Source organism: Sebastes fasciatus, chromosome 15 (assembly GCF_043250625.1).
Source record: "Sebastes fasciatus isolate fSebFas1 chromosome 15, fSebFas1.pri, whole genome shotgun sequence".
In the NCBI taxonomy this organism is placed as follows: domain Eukaryota; kingdom Metazoa; phylum Chordata; class Actinopteri; order Perciformes; family Sebastidae; genus Sebastes; species Sebastes fasciatus.
In genome coordinates this window covers 14,718,947-14,741,342 of record NC_133809.1, presented here as the reverse complement: position 1 = coordinate 14,741,342, position 22,396 = coordinate 14,718,947, and the positions used below count along the sequence as shown (strand labels likewise).

Here is a 22,396-nt window from a genome sequence, read left to right as displayed (position 1 = left end):
CTCTCTCTCTCTCTTCTCTATCCTGTTTGTCCCCTGCACCTCGTTTCAAATAAATATCTCATTACAAAAACGTCTTAACCCTCTGAGATCCGTAGGATCGCGGATGATCCCAACCGACTTTACTGTCTTTCAGAGGCTGTAGCAAGTTCAGTTTTAGTGCTAGAGTGAAGGGAATGATATCAAATGGAACTAGAAAACCGAAGGAATCCATTAGTACCAACCATGCTAGCAGTCATGCCATCTTGTCAGGAAGGAGGATAAATAACGCTAGAAATTTTGGCAAAATTTTGGCAAGATTGCATGATTATTTTCAAAGGGGTCTCTTGACCTCTGACCTCCAGATATGTGACTGTAAATGGGTTCTATGGGTACCCACGAGTCTCCCCTTTACAGACATGCCCACTTTATGATAATCACATGCAGTTTGGGGCAAAAACCATGCAGTTTTTTGCATAAAATGTGTTGTTTTTGCCTATTCTAAAAATGGTTTGAATATTTCTGCATATTTGGGACCTTAAACAGTCTTGGAATTACATAAATTGGATATCACTGCAATGCTGAGACTCTTGTGTATTCAGTGAGCCTAAATGTATTCATGTGTGATGATGTTAGTCCCAATAGTAGCCATTTCATTATAGTGAGACCATTTTTTTGTAATTTGATCTCACTGTATAAAATGACCTGTGGTCACCTCTAGGATAATCACAGCCTCATGAAACTTTACAGCCACAAACTACAGATCTAGAGCATTCAGAGAACGGATGGCTTTCCTAGCTAGATTGACAATAAGGGGGTTTCTGAGCAGTTTCCAGAACGGAAGTGCTCACCATCCAATCACTGAAAAATTCAGTTCTTGCAGAAATCTCAAAATATTAAAAGGTTTTGATACCAAATCACAGCATGGCTGTTTCTATGGTGTTCCTCAAGGTCTTGGTGTCTGAATGTGGTATTTTGGAGGGATTTTTGATCATTTTTATCAATTCTTGAGTCGTAAAAAAAGGTAAAATTTTGCACCAAATCTGTGTAAAAAAATGGTATCAACCCCAAAATTGCTGCAACAACTTATGAAACATAACAGAGCATGGGAATGGCCATCATATACTTCAGTCATAATGTTCTTACCCCTTATACACGTTTACAATTTATTTTAAATAATTCATTATTTGATTAATTAGTTAATTGATTAATTCATTCATTCATTCATTCATTCATTCAATTATTTCCAATTTATGACAAGAACAACTTGACACACAGTGCTGAGCTGCATCTCAAATTAATCTTCAGGTTCCCAGCTTTCAGATGATGTACACCACTTCTATGTGACATATACTGCTAACCCCTAAAGACCCCCTGTATCCCCCAAAAAAGACAAAAACAGGTCTATTGTCGGTCTCAGAGGGTAAATGAATTTATGCACTGCTCGTTGTGCATTAGAGACAAATTAATCCATTTCCTGCACTGCATTGTGTTTATGTAAGATTGCTATTACAGTGAATAACTCTGTGAGAGTCGGGTCTGAAGTACATTTTAATGGCTTTAGAAGTGCGTTATGATAGGGACACTGTTGGTTTTCTTAGGGAAACATGTCTCTAAACGTGTTCCTAATAAAGATTCAAGAGACATCCATAAAACCATATGTATGTTTTATTTGACCTGTTATGTTCAGAGAAAAACAAATACTGGTACTATTTACAATCTGAGTTATCAGCAATACAAGACATACTGTATTTACATTAATTATTTTACAGCAACCATGCTGATTTAAATCTCACCACGTATACATTCAAGATACAGATGTTTGCATATGTTTGTAACAAGAGGACAGCTGTAGTTTATTGCATGTGATGAAACAGTTACATAAATTTATAATTACATTTCATAAAATTGATTAAAACTCGATTATCTTTTTGAGAAGGCGTATCGTCAAAGATTGATTTGAGGAAGGGTGATTTGGTCCCATTACAACACAATTACATCCACTGCAAATCTAATAATGAATCATCATTGGAATCATTTACATTTGCGCAAATGACTGTCCACCTTTCTACAAAGTCTATTTTTAAGGGGAGCAGTGCTTTTGAAAGTAGTATTTTATACTGATGTATTCAGTGTGGAGGAAAAGTTTGATGAACGTGAAGACTCAGTGGTGGCTGTTTTCATAATTCTCCACTGCTTGAAGAGCTCACAAACTTTTTTACGGAAGTTCTTCCCTACAATGACGTAGAGGACGGGGTTGAGGACGCTGTTGAAGAAGGCTAGGTAGACGAAGAACTGAGTGCAGATAGTTAGGACGAACTTGAGGTGACACCCGCCCAGGACGTCAGCTCGTACGAGCACGTTCAGCATGGTGACCACGTGGAACGGCACCCAGCAGATGAGGAATGCCAGGAGGACCGCCAGCATCAGAGTGGTGGCCTTCTGCTCCGTTCTCTCAGCATTGAACCTCTCTATCGTATGGATCTTCAAAGCCTGAAGAATCTTGACGGTGCAGAATGAGATGATCGAAATGGGGATGATCAAGCCAAAAACGAACAACATCCCATCAAAGACCAGTTGCACAGTGTGGTTTGGGTAGTCCAGAAAACATTGAGTAATATTACCAGAACGATTATCCACTTCCCTAAAGACGAATGTGGGGACACTCAGGAGCAAGCCGAAACCCCACATCAGCAGACAGCCCAGTTTGGCATATTTTGGCCTACGCATTCTACCATGGGACAGCGGGTGCACCAGTGCCACATAGCGATCTACGCTAACCAGAATGAGGAAGTAGATGCTGCTATAGGCGTTCATCTTAATGCCCATGCTGACGACTTTGCACAGGAACACACCAAAAGGCCAATTGAAACGGTTGTATATGTAGACGGCCCAGAAAGGCAAACAGGACACCAGGACGAGGTCAGCAGCAGCCAGGTTGCTCAGGTAGATCTCGGCCACGGTGCAGGCCTTCTTGTGGAAGCAGAAAACCATCAGGACAAACACGTTGAACATGATTCCCAGCACGGCGATGAGCAGGATATAAACCGGCTGTCCGATGTAAAGCCACTCCCAGTCGTACATATCAGGGCAATCTGTGCCATCGGTGTTGTTTTGGTCTCCATATAAAGCTGTGGTGTTGAGGTCTGGGACGCTGTGGAGAACATAAAACTAAGACAGTTAAACATTATCATGGCAACAAAAACACTTTTTCGAGTCAGATGGGAAGATCGATACAACTCTCATGACTGAAAAAGGTGGGAAACAACTGCAGTAGCCTGGCTCTGTCCAAAGATAACAAAATCCTACTGGGTTCAACTGAGTGATTTGTTGTCAGGGAAATACGGTCATCCCCTGAGTTTGCCTTAATGTTTCCACAGGTGCAGAGATGAACACAACAGCTTGTACAGCTCTTTTCATAACTTTCAAACTGTGTGAACATCCATCCATCCATTATCTGTAGCCGCTTATCCTATTCAGGGGCGAAGGCGGGGTACACCCTGGACAGGTTGTCAGACTATCACAGGGCTGGCACATTGAGACAGACAACCATTGACGCTCACATTCACACCTACGGGCAATTTAAAGTCAACATTGTCTTTGGACTGTGTGGAGGAAAACGGAGAACCGGAGAAAACCCACCAGAACATGCAAACTCCACACAGAAGGGCCACAAGTCCTGCGACCCTCTTGCTGTGAAGCAACAGTGCTAACCACTGCACCACCGTGCAGCCCCGTGCGAACATGAACATGACTGTAGTAATTGAGCTTCTACAGACGGTTCATCATAAGCCTGTGAGCTCTCTAACTTCGTCATAAAACAGAGCAGCCTATTTAAATGTCCATCTCCACACTATATATATATATATATAACTGCTATTAGGACTACTAATTGCTGCATTGCAACCTTTACATGCACCACCAGCAGCCCTGCCTCTTTCCATAATTTGATTAGTACTTCCCTTGTACCTGCGTCTAAATCACGTAGAATACTAGTCACCATGTTACAATAATGAGCAACATGCTTGGCCCTGTTCACCTTAATGTCCCTAAGGGCATTTAAATTTGCTTTGCACACAATTTGAGATATCATCCGAATTGTCCGGGAATCTGTTTTGCACTGAACCGTTTCGTCAAAGTCAATCATATTTTTAAATGATAGGCACATGAGAATGTTTCTGAAAGCATTAAGAATCAAAAAACAATCAATAGAGCTGCAATTTAAGATTATAGGTCTACATCAAATGTATCACAGAGCAGTTTGTTTTTTATAACTGTACTATAAGTACAAGATATCAGCTCTGTGTCAGTGAATGCATAAGCAACTGTTGCAAATACGTACGTTACAATAACCAAATGTTTGTTATAAAATGTTTTCTTTAATGTATCTTCTTATAATTGGGGCCAAAACTGAGCTCATATATGATCCACCGCAATCAATGTAATTTTCATTAAATTTTCCATTCCATCAAAACATCGATTACTGATATTTTTGTGTATCAGCATAGAACAATAAAAGCATTTAACCAAAATTTATATTGCAAAAACAAAAGGGGGCACACTAACATTAAACATGTTGAGAGGAATTTATGAGATGGTAAAAGACAAGTCTCTACTGGTAGATTCTATTCAGGTTTTCTATATCCTAGTATGTTTTGTTGTATTTCACTGTATTGTTCAGTCTTGTGTATCAATATATTCTGTTACCCAACACATTTTGACGTATCATACATCTGAGGACATGCAAATATATTTTGAAAAAGTTTCTGTACATAGTTATTGACATAAAAATGATTATAAAGCACAACACTACTGTTTCAATTCTCAATGTTAAAGAGGAGGAAATGTATCAATGCTAATGTGAAATGTTTCACAATATATAAACGAAAGGAAACTCATATATACCTTGTTGGTTGAAGAGTCATTCCTCCTGAGTAAGTCCAGATGTGAACCGTCCAGATGCCTGACTACAATGCTCCAGCAACACTCCCTTACTCTCCTCAGTCTGACTCTGACTCGCCCCCTTCTACGGTAGGGAACTGCAATTAAATGGATGTCAGCCAACTTCAGTCTGTATGCTCTCTCTCTCTCTCTCTCTCTCTCTCTCTCTCTCTCTCTCTCTCTCTCTCTCTCTCTCTCTCTCTCTCTCTCTCTCTCTCTCTCTCTCTCTCTCTCTCTCTCTCTTTCTCTATCCTGTTTGTCCCCTGCACCTCGTTTCAAATAAATATCTCATTACAAAAACGTCTTAACCCTCTGAGATCCGTAGGATCGCGGATGATCCCAACCGACTTTACTGTCTTTCAGAGGCTGTAGCAAGTTCAGTTTTAGTGCTAGAGTGAAGGGAATGATATCAAATGGAACTAGAAAACCGAAGGAATCCATTAGTACCAACCATGCTAGCAGTCATGCCATCTTGTCAGGAAGGAGGATAAATAACGCTAGAAATTTTGGCAAAATTTTGGCAAGATTGCATGATTATTTTCAAAGGGGTCTCTTGACCTCTGACCTCCAGATATGTGACTGTAAATGGGTTCTATGGGTACCCACGAGTCTCCCCTTTACAGACATGCCCACTTTATGATAATCACATGCAGTTTGGGGCAAAAACCATGCAGTTTTTTGCATAAAATGTGTTGTTTTTGCCTATTCTAAAAATGGTTTGAATATTTCTGCATATTTGGGACCTTAAACAGTCTTGGAATTACATAAATTGGATATCACTGCAATGCTGAGACTCTTGTGTATTCAGTGAGCCTAAATGTATTCATGTGTGATGATGTTAGTCCCAATAGTAGCCATTTCATTATAGTGAGACCATTTTTTTGTAATTTGATCTCACTGTATAAAATGACCTGTGGTCACCTCTAGGATAATCACAGCCTCATGAAACTTTACAGCCACAAACTACAGATCTAGAGCATTCAGAGAACGGATGGCTTTCCTAGCTAGATTGACAATAAGGGGGTTTCTGAGCAGTTTCCAGAACGGAAGTGCTCACCATCCAATCACTGAAAAATTCAGTTCTTGCAGAAATCTCAAAATATTAAAAGGTTTTGATACCAAATCACAGCATGGCTGTTTCTATGGTGTTCCTCAAGGTCTTGGTGTCTGAATGTGGTATTTTGGAGGGATTTTTGATCATTTTTATCAATTCTTGAGTCGTAAAAAAAGGTAAAATTTTGCACCAAATCTGTGTAAAAAAATGGTATCAACCCCAAAATTGCTGCAACAACTTATGAAACATAACAGAGCATGGGAATGGCCATCATATACTTCAGTCATAATGTTCTTACCCCTTATACACGTTTACAATTTATTTTAAATAATTCATTATTTGATTAATTAGTTAATTGATTAATTCATTCATTCATTCATTCATTCATTCAATTATTTCCAATTTATGACAAGAACAACTTGACACACAGTGCTGAGCTGCATCTCAAATTAATCTTCAGGTTCCCAGCTTTCAGATGATGTACACCACTTCTATGTGACATATACTGCTAACCCCTAAAGACCCCCTGTATCCCCCAAAAAAGACAAAAACAGGTCTATTGTCGGTCTCAGAGGGTAAATGAATTTATGCACTGCTCGTTGTGCATTAGAGACAAATTAATCCATTTCCTGCACTGCATTGTGTTTATGTAAGATTGCTATTACAGTGAATAACTCTGTGAGAGTCGGGTCTGAAGTACATTTTAATGGCTTTAGAAGTGCGTTATGATAGGGACACTGTTGGTTTTCTTAGGGAAACATGTCTCTAAACGTGTTCCTAATAAAGATTCAAGAGACATCCATAAAACCATATGTATGTTTTATTTGACCTGTTATGTTCAGAGAAAAACAAATACTGGTACTATTTACAATCTGAGTTATCAGCAATACAAGACATACTGTATTTACATTAATTATTTTACAGCAACCATGCTGATTTAAATCTCACCACGTATACATTCAAGATACAGATGTTTGCATATGTTTGTAACAAGAGGACAGCTGTAGTTTATTGCATGTGATGAAACAGTTACATAAATTTATAATTACATTTCATAAAATTGATTAAAACTCGATTATCTTTTTGAGAAGGCGTATCGTCAAAGATTGATTTGAGGAAGGGTGATTTGGTCCCATTACAACACAATTACATCCACTGCAAATCTAATAATGAATCATCATTGGAATCATTTACATTTGCGCAAATGACTGTCCACCTTTCTACAAAGTCTATTTTTAAGGGGAGCAGTGCTTTTGAAAGTAGTATTTTATACTGATGTATTCAGTGTAGAGGAAAAGTTTGATGAACGTGAAGACTCAGTGGTGGCTGTTTTCATAATTCTCCACTGCTTGAAGAGCTCACAAACTTTTTTACGGAAGTTCTTCCCTACAATGACGTAGAGGACGGGGTTGAGGACGCTGTTGAAGAAGGCTAGGTAGACGAAGAACTGAGTGCAGATAGTTAGGACGAACTTGAGGTGACACCCGCCCAGGACGTCAGCTCGTACGAGCACGTTCAGCATGGTGACCACGTGGAACGGCACCCAGCAGATGAGGAATGCCAGGAGGACCGCCAGCATCAGAGTGGTGGCCTTCTGCTCCGTTCTCTCAGCATTGAACCTCTCTATCGTATGGATCTTCAAAGCCTGAAGAATCTTGACGGTGCAGAATGAGATGATCGAAATGGGGATGATCAAGCCAAAAACGAACAACATCCCATCAAAGACCAGTTGCACAGTGTGGTTTGGGTAGTCCAGAGAACATTGAGTAATATTACCAGAACGATTATCCACTTCCCTAAAGACGAATGTGGGGACACTCAGGAGCAAGCCGAAACCCCACATCAGCAGACAGCCCAGTTTGGCATATTTTGGCCTACGCATTCTACCATGGGACAGCGGGTGCACCAGTGCCACATAGCGATCTACGCTAACCAGAATGAGGAAGTAGATGCTGCTATAGGCGTTCATCTTAATGCCCATGCTGACGACTTTGCACAGGAACCAACCAAAAGGCCAATTGAAACGGTTGTATACGTAGACGGCCCAGAAAGGCAAACAGGACACCAGGACGAGGTCAGCAGCAGCCAGGTTGCTCAAGTAGATCTCGGCCACGGTGCAGGCCTTCTTGTGGAAGCAGAAAACCATCAGGACAAACACGTTGAACATGATTCCCAGCACGGCGATGAGCAGGATATAAACCGGCTGTCCGATGTAGAGCCACTCCCAGTCGTACATATCAGGGCAATCTGTGCCATTGGTGTTGTTTTGGTCTCCATATAAAGCTGTGGTGTTGAAGTCTGGGACGCTGTGGAGAACATAAAACAAAGACAGTTAAACATTATCATGGCAACAAAAACACTTTTTCGAGTCAGATGGGAAGATCGATACAACTCTCATGACTGAAAAAGGTGGGAAACAACTGCAGTAGCCTGGCACTGTCCAAAGATAACAAAATCCAACTGGGTTCAACTGAGTGATTTGTTGTCAGGGAAATACGGTCATCCCCTGAGTTTGCCTTAATGTTTCCACAGGTGCAGAGATGAACACAACAGCTTGTACAGCTCTTTTCATAACTTTCAAACTGTGTGAACATCCATCCATCCATCCATCCATTATCTGTAGCCGCTTATCCTATTCAGGGGCGAAGGCGGGGTACACCCTGGACAGGTCGTCAGACTATCACAGGGCTGACACATTGAGACAGACAACCATTGACGCTCACATTCACACCTACGGGCAATTTAAAGTCAACATTGTCTTTGGACTGTGTGGAGGAAAATGGAGAACCGGAGAAAACCCACCAGAACATGCAAACTCCACACAGAAGGGCCCCAAGTCCTGCGACCCTCTTGCTGTGAAGCAACAGTGCTAACCACTGCACCACCGTGCAGCCCCGTGCGAAAATGAACATGACTGTAGTAATTGAGCTTCTACAGACGGTTCATCATAAGCCTGTGAGCTCTCTAACTTCGTCATAAAACAGAGCAGCCTATTTAGATGTCCATCTCCACACTATATATATATATATATAACTGCTGTTAGGACTACTAATTGCTGCATTGCAACCTTTACATGCACCACCAGCAGCCCTGCCTCTTTCCATAATTTGATTAGTACTTCCCTTGTACCTGCGTCTAAATCACGTAGAATACTAGTCACCATGTTACAATAATGAGCAACATGCTTGGCCCTGTTCACCTTAATGTCCCTAAGGGCATTTAAATTTGCTTTGCACACAATTTGAGATATCATCCGAATTGTCCGGGAATCTGTTTTGCACTGAACCGTTTCGTCAAAGTCAATCATATTTTTAAATGATAGGCACATGAGAATGTTTCTGAAAGCATTAAGAATCAAAAACAATCAATAGAGCTGCAAATTAAGATTATAGGTCTACATCAAATGTATCACAGAGCAGTTTGTTTTTTATAACTGTACTATAAGTACAAGATATCAGCTCTGTGTCAGTGAATGCATAAGCAACTGTTGCAAATACGTACGTTACAATAACCAAATGTTTGTTATAAAATGTTTTCTTTAATGTATCTTCTTATAATTGGGGCCAAAACTGAGCTCATATATGATCCACCGCAATCAATGTAATTTTCATTAAATTTTCCATTCCATCAAAACATCGATTACTGATATTTTTGTGTATCAGCATAGAACAATAAAAGCATTTAACCAAAATTTATATTGCAAAAACAAAAGGGGGCACACTAACATTAAACATGTTGAGAGGAATTTATGAGATGGTAAAAGACAAGTCTCTACTGGTAGATTCTATTCAGGTTTTCTATATCCTAGTATGTTTTGTTGTATTTCACTGTATTGTTCAGTCTTGTGTATCAATATATTCTGTTACCCAACACATCTTGACGTATCATACATCTGAGGACATGCAAATATATTTTGAAAAAGTTTCTGTACATAGTTATTGACATAAAAATGATTATAAAGCACAACACTACTGTTTCAATTCTCAATGTTAAAGAGGAGGAAATGTATCAATGCTAATGTGAAATGTTTCACAATATATAAACGAAAGGAAACTCATATATACCTTGTTGGTTGAAGAGTCATTCCTCCTGAGTAAGTCCAGATGTGAACCGTCCAGATGCCTGACTACAATGCTCCAGCAACACTCCCTTACTCTCCTCAGTCTGACTCTGACTCGCCCCCTTCTACGGTAGGGAACTGCAATTAAATGGATGTCAGCCAACTTCAGTCTGTATGCTCTCTCTCTCTCTCTCTCTCTCTCTCTCTCTCTCTCTCTCTCTCTCTCTCTCTCTCTCTCTCTCTCTCTCTCTCTCTCCTGTTTGTCCCCTGCACCTCCTTTCAAATAAGTATCTCATTTCAAAAACGTCTTAAATGTGAGCATAGTGACGTTATACCCTCAGCATTAAAGTGGAGCAGATGTGTGCTTGGACTATGATGAAAGCCACTTAACCCTCTGAGACCGGCTGGATCGCGGATGATCTCGACCGACTTTACTGTCTTTCAGAGGCTGTAGCAAGTTCAGTTTTAGAGCTAAAGTGAAGGTACTGATATCATATGAAACTAGAAAACCGAAGGAATCCATTAGTACCAACCATGCTAGCACTCATGCTAGCTTGTCAGGAAGGAGGATAAATAATGCTAGAAATTTTGGCAACATTTTGGCAAGGATAAAATGGCATGATCATTTTCAGGATCATTTTCAAAGGGGTCTTTTGACCTCTGATCTCAAGATATGTGACTGTAAATGGGTTCTATGGGTACCCACGAGTCTCCCCTTTACAGACATGCCCACTTTATGATAATCACATGCAGTTTGGGGCAAAAACCATGCAGTTTTTTGCATAAAATGTGTTGTTTTTGCCTATTCTAAAAATGGTTTGAATATTTCTGCATATTTGGGACCTTAAACAGTCTTGGAATTACATAAATTGGATATCACTGCAATGCTGAGACTCTTGTGTATTCAGTGAGCCTAAATGTATTCATGTGTGATGATGTTAGTCCCAATAGTAGCCATTTCATTATAGTGAGACCATTTTTTTGTAATTTGATCTCACTGTATAAAATGACCTGTGGTCACCTCTAGGATAATCACAGCCTCATGAAACTTTACAGCCACAAACTAGAGATCTAGAGCATTCGGAGAATGGATGGCTTTCCTAGCTAGATTGACAATAAGGGGGTTTCTGAGCAGTTTCCAGAACGGAAGTGCTCACCATCCAATCACTGAAAAATGCAGTTCTTGCAGAAATCTCAAAATATTAAAAGGTTTTGATACCAAATCACAGCATGGCTGTTTCAATGGTGTTCCTCAAGGTCTTGGTGTCTGAATGTGGTATTTTGGAGGGATTTTTGATCATTTTTATCAATTCTTGAGTCATAAAAAAAGGTAAAATTTTGCACCAAATCTGTGTAAAAAAATGGTATCAACCCCAAAATTACTGAAACAACTTATGAAACATAACAGAGCATGGGAATGGCCATCATATACTTCAGTCATAATGTTCTTAGCCCTTATACACGTTTACAATTTATTTTAAATAATTCATTATTTGATTAATTAGTTAATTGATTAATTGATTCATTCATTCATTCAATTATTTCCAATTTATGACTAGAACAACTTGACACACAGTGCTGAGCTGCATCTCAAATTAATCTTCAGGTTTCCAGCTTTCAGATGATGTACACCACTTCTATGTGACATATACTGCTAACCCCTAAAGACCCCCTTGTATCCCCCAAAAAAGACAAAAACAGGTCTATTGTCGGTCTCAGAGGGTAAATTAATTTATGCACTGCTCGTTGTGCATTAGAGACAAATGAATCCATTTCCTGCACTGCATTGTGTTTATGTAAGATTGCTATTACAGTGAATAACTCTGTGAGAGTCGGGTCTGAAGTACATTTTAATGGCTTTAGAAGTGCGTTATGATAGTGACACTGTTGGTTTTCTTAGGGAAACATGTCTCTAAACGTGTTCCTAATAAAGATTCAAGAGACATCCATAAAACCATATGTATGTTTTATTTGACCTGTTATGTTCAGAGAAAAACAAATACTGGTACTATTTACAATCTGAGTTATCAGCAATACAAGACATACTGTATTTACATTAATTATTTTACAGCAACCATGCTGATTTAAATCTCACCACGTGTACATTCAAGATACAAATGTTTGCATATGTTTGTAACAAGAGGACAGCTGCAGTTTATTGCATGTGATGAAACAGTTACATAAATTTATAATTACATTTCATAAAATTGATTAAAACTCGATTATCTTTTTGAGAAGGCGTATCGTCAAAGATTGATTTGAGGAAGGGTGATTTGCTCCCATTACAACACAATTACATCCACTGCAAATCTAATAATGAATCATCATTGGAATCATTTACATTTGCGCAAATGACTGTCCACCTTTCTACAAAGTCTATTTTTAAGGGGAGCAGTGCTTTTGAAAGTAGTATTTTATAACAACGTCTTCAGTGTAGAGGACATCTTTAATGAACGTGAGGACTCAGAGGTGGCTGGTTTCCTAATTTTCCACTGCTGGAAGAGCTCACAAACTTTTTTACGGAAGTTCTTCCCTACAATGACGTAGAGGACGGGGTTGAGGACGCTGTTGAAGAAGGCTAGGTAGACGAAGAACTGAGTGCAGATACGTAGGACGAACTCGAGGTGACACCCGCCCAGGACTTTAGCTTCTACGAGCCCGTTCAGCATGGTGACCACGTGGAACGGCACCCAGCAGATGAGGAACGCCAGGAGGACCGCCAGCACCAGAGTGGTGGCCTTCTGCTCCGTTCTCTCAGCATTGAACCTCTCTATCGTCTTGATCTTCAAAGCCTGAATAATCTTGACGGTGCAGAATGAGATGATCGAAATGGGGATGATTAAGCCAAAAACGAACAACATCCCATCAAAGACCAGCTGCACCGTGTGGTTTGGGTAGTCCAGAGAACATTGAGTAATATTATCAGAACTATTATCCTCTACCCTATAGACAAATGTGGGGACACTCAGGAGCAAGCCGAAACCCCACATCAGCAAACAGCCCAATTTGGCATATTTTGGCCTATGCATTCTACCGTGGGACAGCGGGTGCACCAGCACCCCATAGCGATCTGCGCTAACCAGAATGAGGAAGTAGATGCTGCTATAGGCGTTCATCTTAATGCCCATGCTGACGACTTTGCACAGGAACCAACCAAAAGGCCAATTGAAACGGTTGTATACGTAGACGGCCCAGAAAGGCAAACAGGACACCAGGACGAGGTCAGCAGCAGCCAGGTTGCTCAAGTAGATCTCGGCCACGGTGCAGGCCTTCTTGTGGAAGCAGAAAACCATCAGGACAAACACGTTGAACATGATTCCCAGCACGGCGATGAGCAGGATATAAACCGGCTGTCCGATGTAGAGCCACTCCCAGTCGTACATATCAGGGCAATCTGTGCCATTGGTGTTGTTTTGGTCTCCATATAAATCTGTGGTGTTGAGGTCTGGGACGCTGTGGAGAACATAAAACAAAGACAGTTAAACATTATCATGGCAACAAAAACACTTTTTCGAGTCAGATGGGAAGATCGATACAACTCTCATGACTGAAAAAGGTGGGAAACAACTGCAGTAGCCTGGCACTGTCCAAAGATAACAAAATCCAACTGGGTTCAACTGAGTGATTTGTTGTCAGGGAAATAGGGTCATCCCCTGAGTTTGCCTTAATGTTTCCACAGGTGCAGAGATGAACACAACAGCTTGTACAGCTCTTTTCATAACTTTCAAACTGTGTGAACATCCATCCATCCATTATCTGTAGCCGCTTATCCTATTCAGGGGCGAAGGCGGGGTACACCCTGGACAGGTCGTCAGACTATCACAGGGCTGACACATTGAGACAGACAACCATTGACGCTCACATTCACACCTACGGGCAATTTAAAGTCAACATTGTCTTTGGACTGTGTGGAGGAAATCGGAGAACCGGAGAAAACCCACCAGAACATGCAAACTCCACACAGAAGGGCCACAAGTCCTGCGACCCTCTTGCTGTGAAGCAACAGTGCTAACCACTGCACCACCGTGCAGCCCCGTGCGAACATGAACATGACTGTAGTAATTGAGCTTCTACAGACGGCTCATCATAAGCCTGTGAGCTCTCTAACTTCGTCATAAAACAGAGCAGCCTATTTAAATGTCCATCTCCACACTATATATATATATATATAACTGCTATTAGGACTACTAATTGCTGCATTGCAACCTTTACATGCACCACCAGCAGCCCTGCCTCTTTCCATAATTTGATTAGTACTTCCCTTGTACCTGCGTCTAAATCACGTAGAATACTAGTCACCATGTTACAATAATGAGCAACATGCTTGGCCCTGTTCACCTTAATTTCCCTAAGGGCATTTAAATTTGCTTTGCACACAATTTGAGATATCATCCGAATTGTCCGGGAATCTGTTTTGCACTGAACCGTTTCGTCAAAGTCAATCATATTTTTAAATGATAGGCACATGAGAATGTTTCTGAAAGCATTAAGAATCAAAAACAATCAATAGAGCTGCAAATTAAGATTATAGGTCTACATCAAATGTATCACAGAGCAGTTTGTTTTTTATAACTGTACTATAAGTACAAGATATCAGCTCCGTGTCAGTGAATGCATAAGCAACTGTTGCAAATACGTACGTTACAATAACCAAATGTTTGTTATAAAATGTTTTCTTTAATGTATCTTCTTATAATTGGGGCCAAAACTGAGCTCATATATGATCCACCGCAATCAATGTAATTTTCATTAAATTTTCCATTCCATCAAAACATCGATTACTGATATTTTTGTGTATCAGCATAGAACAATAAAAGCATTTAACCAAAATTTATATTGCAAAAACAAAAGGGGGCACACTAACATTAAACATGTTGAGAGGAATTTATGAGATGGTAAAAGACAAGTCTCTACTGGTAGATTCTATTCAGGTTTTCTATATCCTAGTATGTTTTGTTGTATTTAACTGTATTGTTCAGTCTTTTGGATCAATATATTCTGTTACCCAACACATCTTGACGTATCATACATCTGAGGACATGCAAATATATTTTGAAAAAGTTTCTGTACATAGTTATTGACATAAAAATGATTATAAAGCACAACACTACTGTTTCAATTCTCAATGTTAAAGAGGAGGAAATGTATCAATGCTAATGTGAAATGTTTCACAATATATAAACGAAAGGAAACTCATATATACCTTGTTGGTTGAAGAGTCATTCCTCCTGAGTAAGTCCAGATGTGAACCATCCAGATGCCTGACTACAATGCTCCAGCAACACTCCCTTACTCTCCTCAGTCTGACTCTGACTCGCCCTCTTCTACGGTAGGGAACTGCAATTAAATGGATGTCAGCCAACTTCAGTCTGTATGCTCTCTCTCTCTCTCTCTCTCTCTCTCTCTCTCTCTCTCTCTCTCTCTCTCTCTCTCTCTCTCGCTCTCTCTCTCTCTCTTTCTCTATCCTGTTTGTCCCCTGCACCTCGTTTCAAATAAATATCTCATTACAAAAACGTCTTAACCCTCTGAGACCCGTAGGATCGCGGATGATCCCAACCGACTTTACTGTCTTTCAGAGGCTGTAGCAAGTTCAGTTTTAGTGCTAGAGTGAAGGGAATGATATCAAATGGAACTAGAAAACCGAAGGAATACATTAGTACCAACCATGCTAGCAGTCATGCCATCTTGTCAGGAAGGAGGATAAATAACGCTAGAAATTTGGGCAAAATTTTGGCAAGATTGCATGATTATTTTCAAAGGGGTCTCTTGACCTCTGACCTCCAGATATGTGACTGTAAATGGGTTCTATGGGTACCCATGAGTTTCCCCTTTACAGACGTGCTCACTTTATGATAATCACATGCAGTTTGGGGCAAAAACCATGCAGTTTTTTGCATGCGGTATAAATGTGTTGTTTTTGCCTATTCTAGAAAAGGTTTGAATATTTCTACATATTTGGGACCTTAAACAGTCTTGGAATTACATAAATTGGATATCACTGTAATGCTGAGACTCTTGTGGATTCAATGAGCCCAACTGTATTCATGTGTGATGATGTTAGTCCCAATAGTAGCCATTTCATTATAGTGAGACCATTTTTTTGTAATTTGATCTCCATGTATAAAATGACCTGTGGTCACCTCTAGGATAATCACAGCCTCATGAAACTTTACAGCCACAAACTACAGATCTAGAGCATTCAGAGAATGGATGGCTTTCCTAGCTAGATTGACAATAAGGGGGTTTCTGAGCAGTTTCCAGAACGGAAGTGCTCACCATCCAATCACTGAAAAATTCAGTTCTTGCAGAAATCTCAAAATATTAAAAGGTTTTGATACCAAATCACAGCATGGCTGTTTCTATGGTGTTCCTCAAGGTCTTGGTGTCTGAATGTGGTATTTTGGAGGGATTTTTGATCATTTTTATCAATTCTTGAGTCGTAAAAAAAGGTAAAATTTTGCACCAAATCTGTGTAAAAAAATGGTATCAACCCCAAAATTGCTGCAACAACTTATGAAACATAACAGAGCATGGGAATGGCCATCATATACTTCAGTCATAATGTTCTTACCCCTTATACACGTTTACAATTTATTTTAAATAATTCATTATTTGATTAATTAGTTAATTGATTAATTGATTAATTCATTCATTCATTCATTCAATTATTTCCAATTTATGACAAGAACAACTTGACACACAGTGCTGAGCTGCATCTCAAATTAATCTTCAGGTTCCCAGCTTTCAGATGATGTACACCACTTCTATGTGACATATACTGCTAACCCCTAAAGACCCCCTGTATCCCCCAAAAAAGACAAAAACAGGTCTATTGTCGGTCTCAGAGGGTAAATTAATTTATGCACTGCTCGTTGTGCATTAGAGACAAATGAATCCATTTCCTGCACTGCATTGTGTTTATGTAAGATTGCTATTACAGTGAATAACTCTGTGAGAGTCGGGTCTGAAGTACATTTTAATGGCTTTAGAAGTGCGTTATGATAGGGACACTGTTGGTTTTCTTAGGGAAACATGTCTCTAAACGTGTTCCTAATAAAGATTCAAGAGACATCCATAAAACCATATGTATGTTTTATTTGACCTGTTATGTTCAGAGAAAAACAAATACTGGTACTATTTACAATCTGAGTTATCAGCAATACAAGACATACTGTATTTACATTAATTATTTTACAGCAACCATGCTGATTTAAATCTCACCACGTGTACATTCAAGATACAAATGTTTGCATATGTTTGTAACAAGAGGACAGCTGCAGTTTATTGCATGTGATGAAACAGTTACATAAATTTATAATTACATTTCATAAAATTGATTAAAACTCGATTATCTTTTTGAGAAGGCGTATCGTCAAAGATTGATTTGAGGAAGGGTGATTTGCTCCCATTACAACACAATTACATCCACTGCAAATCTAATAATGAATCATCATTGGAATCATTTACATTTGCGCAAATGACTGTCCACCTTTCTACAAAGTCTATTTTTAAGGGGAGCAGTGCTTTTGAAAGTAGTATTTTATAACAACGTCTTCAGTGTAGAGGACATCTTTAATGAACGTGAGGACTCAGAGGTGGCTGGTTTCCTAATTTTCCACTGCTGGAAGAGCTCACAAACTTTTTTACGGAAGTTCTTCCCTACAATGACGTAGAGGACGGGGTTGAGGACGCTGTTGAAGAAGGCTAGGTAGACGAAGAACTGAGTGCAGATACGTAGGACGAACTCGAGGTGACACCCGCCCAGGACTTTAGCTTCTACGAGCCCGTTCAGCATGGTGACCACGTGGAACGGCACCCAGCAGATGAGGAACGCCAGGAGGACCGCCAGCACCAGAGTGGTGGCCTTCTGCTCCGTTCTCTCAGCATTGAACCTCTCTATCGTCTTGATCTTCAAAGCCTGAATAATCTTGACGGTGCAGAATGAGATGATCGAAATGGGGATGATTAAGCCAAAAACGAAAAACATCCCATCAAAGACCAGCTGCACCGTGTGGTTTGGGTAGTCCAGAGAACATTGAGTAATATTATCAGAACTATTATCCTCTACCCTATAGACAAATGTGGGGACACTCAGGAGCAAACCGAAACCCCACATCAGCAAACAGCCCAATTTGGCATATTTTGGCCTATGCATTCTACCGTGGGACAGCGGGTGCACCAGCACCCCATAGCGATCTGCGCTAACCAGAATGAGGAAGTAGATGCTGCTATAGGCGTTCATCTTAATGCCCATGCTGACGACTTTGCACAGGAACACACCAAAAGGCCAATTGAAACCGTTGGATACGTAGACGGCCCAGAAAGGCAAAAAGGACACCAGGACGAGGTCAGCAGCAGCCAAGTTACTCAAGTAGATCTCAGCCACGGTGCAGGCCTTCTTGTGGAAGCAGAAAACCATCAGGACAAACAAGTTGAACATGATTCCCAGTACGGCGATGAGCAGGATATAAACCGGCTGTCCGATGTAGAGCCACTCCGAGTCGTACATATCAGGGCAATCTGTGCCATTGGTGTTGTTTTGGTCTCCATTTAAAGCTGTGGTGTTGAAGTCTGGGACGCTGTGGAGAACATAAAACAAAGACAGTTAACATTATCACGGCAACAAAAACACTTTTTCGAGTCAGACGGGAAGATCGATACAACTCTCATGACTGAAAACGGTGGGAAACAACTGCAGTAGCCTGGCTCTGTCTTGTACAGCTCTTTTCATTATTTTCAAACTGTGTGAACAACATCCATCCATCCATTATCTGTGGCCGCTTATCCTATTCAGGGTCGTGAGGGTGCTGGAGCCGATCCCAGCTGACATTGGGCGAAGGCGGTGTACACCCTGGACAGGTCGCCAGACTATCACAGGGCTGACACATTGAGACAGACAACCATTGACGCTCACATTCACACCTATGGGCAATTTAGAGTCAACATTGTCTTTGGACTGTGTGGAGGAAAACAGAGAACCCAGAGAAAACCCACCAGAACATGCAAACTCCACACAGAAGGGCCCCAAGTCCTGCGACCCTCTTGCTGTGAGGCGACAGTGCGAACCACTGCACCACCGTGCAGCCCCGTGCGAACATGAACATGACTGTAGTAATTGAGCTTCTACAGACGGTTCATCATAAGCCTGTGAGCGCTCTAACTTCGTCATAAAACAGAGCAGCCTATTTAAATGTCCATCTCCACACTATATATATATATAACTGCTATTAGCACTACTAATTGCTGCATTGCAACCTTTACATGCACCACCAGCAGCCCTGCCTCTTCCCATAATTTGATTAGTACTTCCCTTGTACCTGCGCCTAAATCACGTAGAACAGTAGTCACCATGTTACAATAATGAGCAACATGCTTGGCCTTGTTCACCTTAATGTCCCTAAGGGCATTTAAATTTGCTTTGCACAATATGAGATATCATCCTAGTTGTCCGGGAATCTGTTTTGCACTGAACTGTTACATCAAAGTCAATCATATTTTTAAATGATAGGCACATGAGAATGTTTCTGAATGTATTAAGAATCAAGAACAATCAATAGAGCTGGAATTTAAGATTATAGGTCTACATCAAATGTGTCACAGAGTTGTTTGTTTTTTATGACTGTACTATAAGTAGAAGATATCAGCTCTGTGTCAGTGAATGCATAAGAAACTGTTGCAAATACGTACTTTACAATAACTAAATGTTTGTTATAAAATGTTTTCTTTAATGTATCTTCTTATAATTGGGGCCAAAACTGAGCTCATATATGATCCACCGCAATCAATGTAATTTTCATTCAATTTTCCATTCCATCAAAACATCGATTACTGATATTTTTGTGTATTAGCATAGTACAATAAAAGCATTTAACCAAAATTGATATAGCAAAAACAAATGGGGGCACACTAACATTAAACATGTTGAGAGGAATTTATGAGATGGTAAAAGACAAGTCTCTACTGGTAGATTCTATTCAGGTTTTCCATCTCCTAGTATGTTTTGCTGTATTTCATTGTATTGTTTACTGTTGTGTATCGATATATTCTGTTACCCAACACATCTTGACGTAAAATACATCTGAGGACATGCATATATATTTTGAACAAGTTTCTGTACATAAACTCGGGATTTATTTTTTTTAATTTGTGTTTGGTGGATTATTTCTCTGTTGTTACAATGCTAATTGGCATTGCATTTTACATGGTTGGAAAGCCTGTTTATTTACCTTCACAATGATGTCCAACTTGTAAGGATCATGCATTTGTGGGATGAGCAGCACAGCTGATTATGTGGGTAGCACCGAAGTAAAATTTGCCAAAATTCTCTGCCAATGCTAAACAGTGTATTCTCCTGTTGGTATTGACTCTTGTTTTGAGCTACAGGTGCTGCCAATCAGGTCTAGCCTGTTGGCCGCTGCACCCTACTAAATTGATCATTTGGTGTCTGCTACAAACACTGACATGCCACATTGAACTAATCTGGATAAGGCCCGTGCGGTAAAGCAAGATAAATCCTGGTTGAGGAATGGAACGCCATCCCACAGCAACGTGTGACCAGGTTGGTGACCAGCATGAGGAGGAGGTGCCAGGCTGTTGTGGCTGTGTATGGATCTTCCACCGCTACTGAGGCTCCTGACGGTGTTTTAAATGAATAAAGTGTAAAATTGCCAATATGTCTTGTTTGTTCCTTGTTACTGATAGAGAGTTCAATCATCCAATCCACCAAACAACTCAAAACAAGAGTCAATACCTATAGGAGAATACACTGTTTACCATTGGCAGAGCATTTTGGCAATTTTTCTTGGGCACTACCCACATAACCAGCTGTGCTGCTCATAACAAAAATGCATGTTCCTTACAAGTTGGACATCATTGTGAAGGTAAATAAACAGGCTTTCCAACAATGTAAAATACAATGCCAATTAGCATTGTAACTACAGAGAAATAATCCACCAAACACAAATTTTAAAACTTTTTTTTTAGTTTAGTTTAGTTTAGTTATTGACATAAAAATGATTATAAAACACAACACTACTGTTTCAATTCTCAATGTTAAAGAGGAGATAATGTATAAATGCTAATGTGAAATGTTTCACAATATATAAACAAAAGGAAACTCATACATACCTTGTCGGTTGAAGAGTCATTTCTCCTGAGTAAGTCGGGATGTGAACCATCCAGATACCTGACTACACTGCTCCAGTAACACTCGCTTACTCTCCTCAGTCTGACTCTGACTCGCCCTCTTATTTGGAACTGCAATTAAATGGATGTCAGCCAACTTCAGTCTTTATGCTCTCTCTCTCTCTCTCTCTCTCTCTCTCTCTCTCTCTCTCTCTCTCTCTCTCTCTCTCTCTCTCTCTCTCTCTCTCTCTCTCTCTCTCTCTCTCTCTCTCTCTCTCTCTCTCTCTCTCTCTCTCTCTCTCTCTCTCTCTCTCTCTCTCTCCTGTTTGTCTCCTGCCCTCCTCTGAAGATCACACACGTGTCTATGTGTTTGTGATCTGGCGTAGTTAGTGTTTATTTGCTTGATGTTTTATCATTGGATAAAGATTTTCCAGTATGCAGCCACTTGAGCTGGAAGTTAAAGTTTTAAAATGGGTGGGTGACGTCTCAGTCTAAATACACTGCGGGTATTATAGAGAATTTAAGCAGAAGCCACATTTTTGAGGAATTATTGGATATTATGTGGGAAATAATAATGACATTCACAATCGTTTCAAATAAATATGCCATTATAAAAACGTCTTACGTGTGAGCATAGTGATGTTATATCCTCAGCATTAAAGTGGAGGAGATGTTTGCTTGGACTTTGATGAAAGCCACTTAACCCTCTGAGACCCGCAGGATCGCGGATGATCCCAACCGACTTTACTGTCTTTCAGAGGCTGTAGCAAGTTCAGTTTTAGTGCTAGAGTGAAGGTACTGATATCATATGAAAATAGAAAAACCGAAGGAATCCATTACCCCGTGTGAACATGAACATGACCTTTGAACTTTGTCATAAAACAGAGCAGCCTAATTAAATGTCCATCTCCACACTATATATATATTTAACTGCTATTAGGACTACTAATTGCTGCATTGCAACCTTTACATGCACCACCAGCAGCCCTGCCTCTTCCCATAATTTGATTAGTACTTCCCTTGTACCTGCGTCTAAATCATGTAGAACACTAGTCACCATGTTCCAATAATGAGCAACATGCTTGGTCCTGTTCACATTACTATCCCTAAGGGCATTTGACTTTGCCTTGCACAATATCATCTTAGTCGTTCGGGAATCTGTTTTGCACTGAACTGTTAAGTCAAAGTCAATCATATTTTTAAATGATAGGCACATGAGAATGTTTCTGATATGTATTAAG

The 22,396-nt window shown here is 40.1% G+C and overlaps 5 protein-coding genes across 6 annotated transcripts in view; 1 reads left to right on the top strand and 4 right to left on the bottom strand.

Moving 5' to 3' along the window:
* klhdc2 (kelch domain containing 2) overlaps nucleotides 1-22,396 on the top strand; it is a 214,670-nt gene that overhangs the window by 6,845 nt on the left and 185,429 nt on the right. The gene's annotated exons all lie outside the window — the stretch shown is intronic.
* On the bottom strand, nucleotides 1,627-5,092 carry LOC141783263 (B2 bradykinin receptor-like). The gene is made up of 2 exons (XM_074660456.1): nucleotides 4,882-5,092; nucleotides 1,627-3,130 (listed from the first exon to the last, which is right to left on the bottom strand). Exons 1-2 carry the CDS (start codon nucleotides 4,899-4,901, stop codon nucleotides 2,092-2,094), a joined length of 1,059 nt encoding a protein of 352 aa, XP_074516557.1. The 5' UTR covers nucleotides 4,902-5,092; the 3' UTR covers nucleotides 1,627-2,091.
* LOC141783799 (B2 bradykinin receptor-like) lies at nucleotides 6,774-10,223 on the bottom strand. Its single transcript, XM_074661315.1, has 2 exons — nucleotides 10,036-10,223; nucleotides 6,774-8,277 (listed from the first exon to the last, which is right to left on the bottom strand). Exons 1-2 carry the CDS (start codon nucleotides 10,053-10,055, stop codon nucleotides 7,239-7,241), a joined length of 1,059 nt encoding a protein of 352 aa, XP_074517416.1. The 5' UTR covers nucleotides 10,056-10,223; the 3' UTR covers nucleotides 6,774-7,238.
* LOC141783794 (B2 bradykinin receptor-like) lies at nucleotides 11,966-15,357 on the bottom strand. The gene is made up of 2 exons (XM_074661305.1): nucleotides 15,235-15,357; nucleotides 11,966-13,484 (listed from the first exon to the last, which is right to left on the bottom strand). The coding sequence occupies exons 1-2, from the start codon at nucleotides 15,282-15,284 to the stop codon at nucleotides 12,446-12,448; spliced, it is 1,089 nt and encodes a 362-aa protein (XP_074517406.1). The 5' UTR covers nucleotides 15,285-15,357; the 3' UTR covers nucleotides 11,966-12,445.
* LOC141783793 (B2 bradykinin receptor-like) lies at nucleotides 15,856-21,327 on the bottom strand. Its single transcript, XM_074661304.1, has 2 exons — nucleotides 21,159-21,327; nucleotides 15,856-18,610 (listed from the first exon to the last, which is right to left on the bottom strand). The coding sequence occupies exons 1-2, from the start codon at nucleotides 21,206-21,208 to the stop codon at nucleotides 17,572-17,574; spliced, it is 1,089 nt and encodes a 362-aa protein (XP_074517405.1). The 5' UTR covers nucleotides 21,209-21,327; the 3' UTR covers nucleotides 15,856-17,571.

Coding starts and splice junctions, on each gene's coding strand:
- LOC141783263 (XM_074660456.1), bottom strand. CDS start 4,901: ATGACTCTTCAACCAACAAG. Junction 3,131..4,881: donor ATGACTCTTCAACCAACAAG/GTATATATGAGT, acceptor TGTTCTCCACAG/CGTCCCAGACCTCAACACCA.
- LOC141783799 (XM_074661315.1), bottom strand. CDS start 10,055: ATGACTCTTCAACCAACAAG. Junction 8,278..10,035: donor ATGACTCTTCAACCAACAAG/GTATATATGAGT, acceptor TGTTCTCCACAG/CGTCCCAGACTTCAACACCA.
- LOC141783794 (XM_074661305.1), bottom strand. CDS start 15,284: ATGGTTCACATCTGGACTTACTCAGGAGGAATGACTCTTCAACCAACA. Junction 13,485..15,234: donor ATGACTCTTCAACCAACAAG/GTATATATGAGT, acceptor TGTTCTCCACAG/CGTCCCAGACCTCAACACCA.
- LOC141783793 (XM_074661304.1), bottom strand. CDS start 21,208: ATGGTTCACATCCCGACTTACTCAGGAGAAATGACTCTTCAACCGACA. Junction 18,611..21,158: donor ATGACTCTTCAACCGACAAG/GTATGTATGAGT, acceptor TGTTCTCCACAG/CGTCCCAGACTTCAACACCA.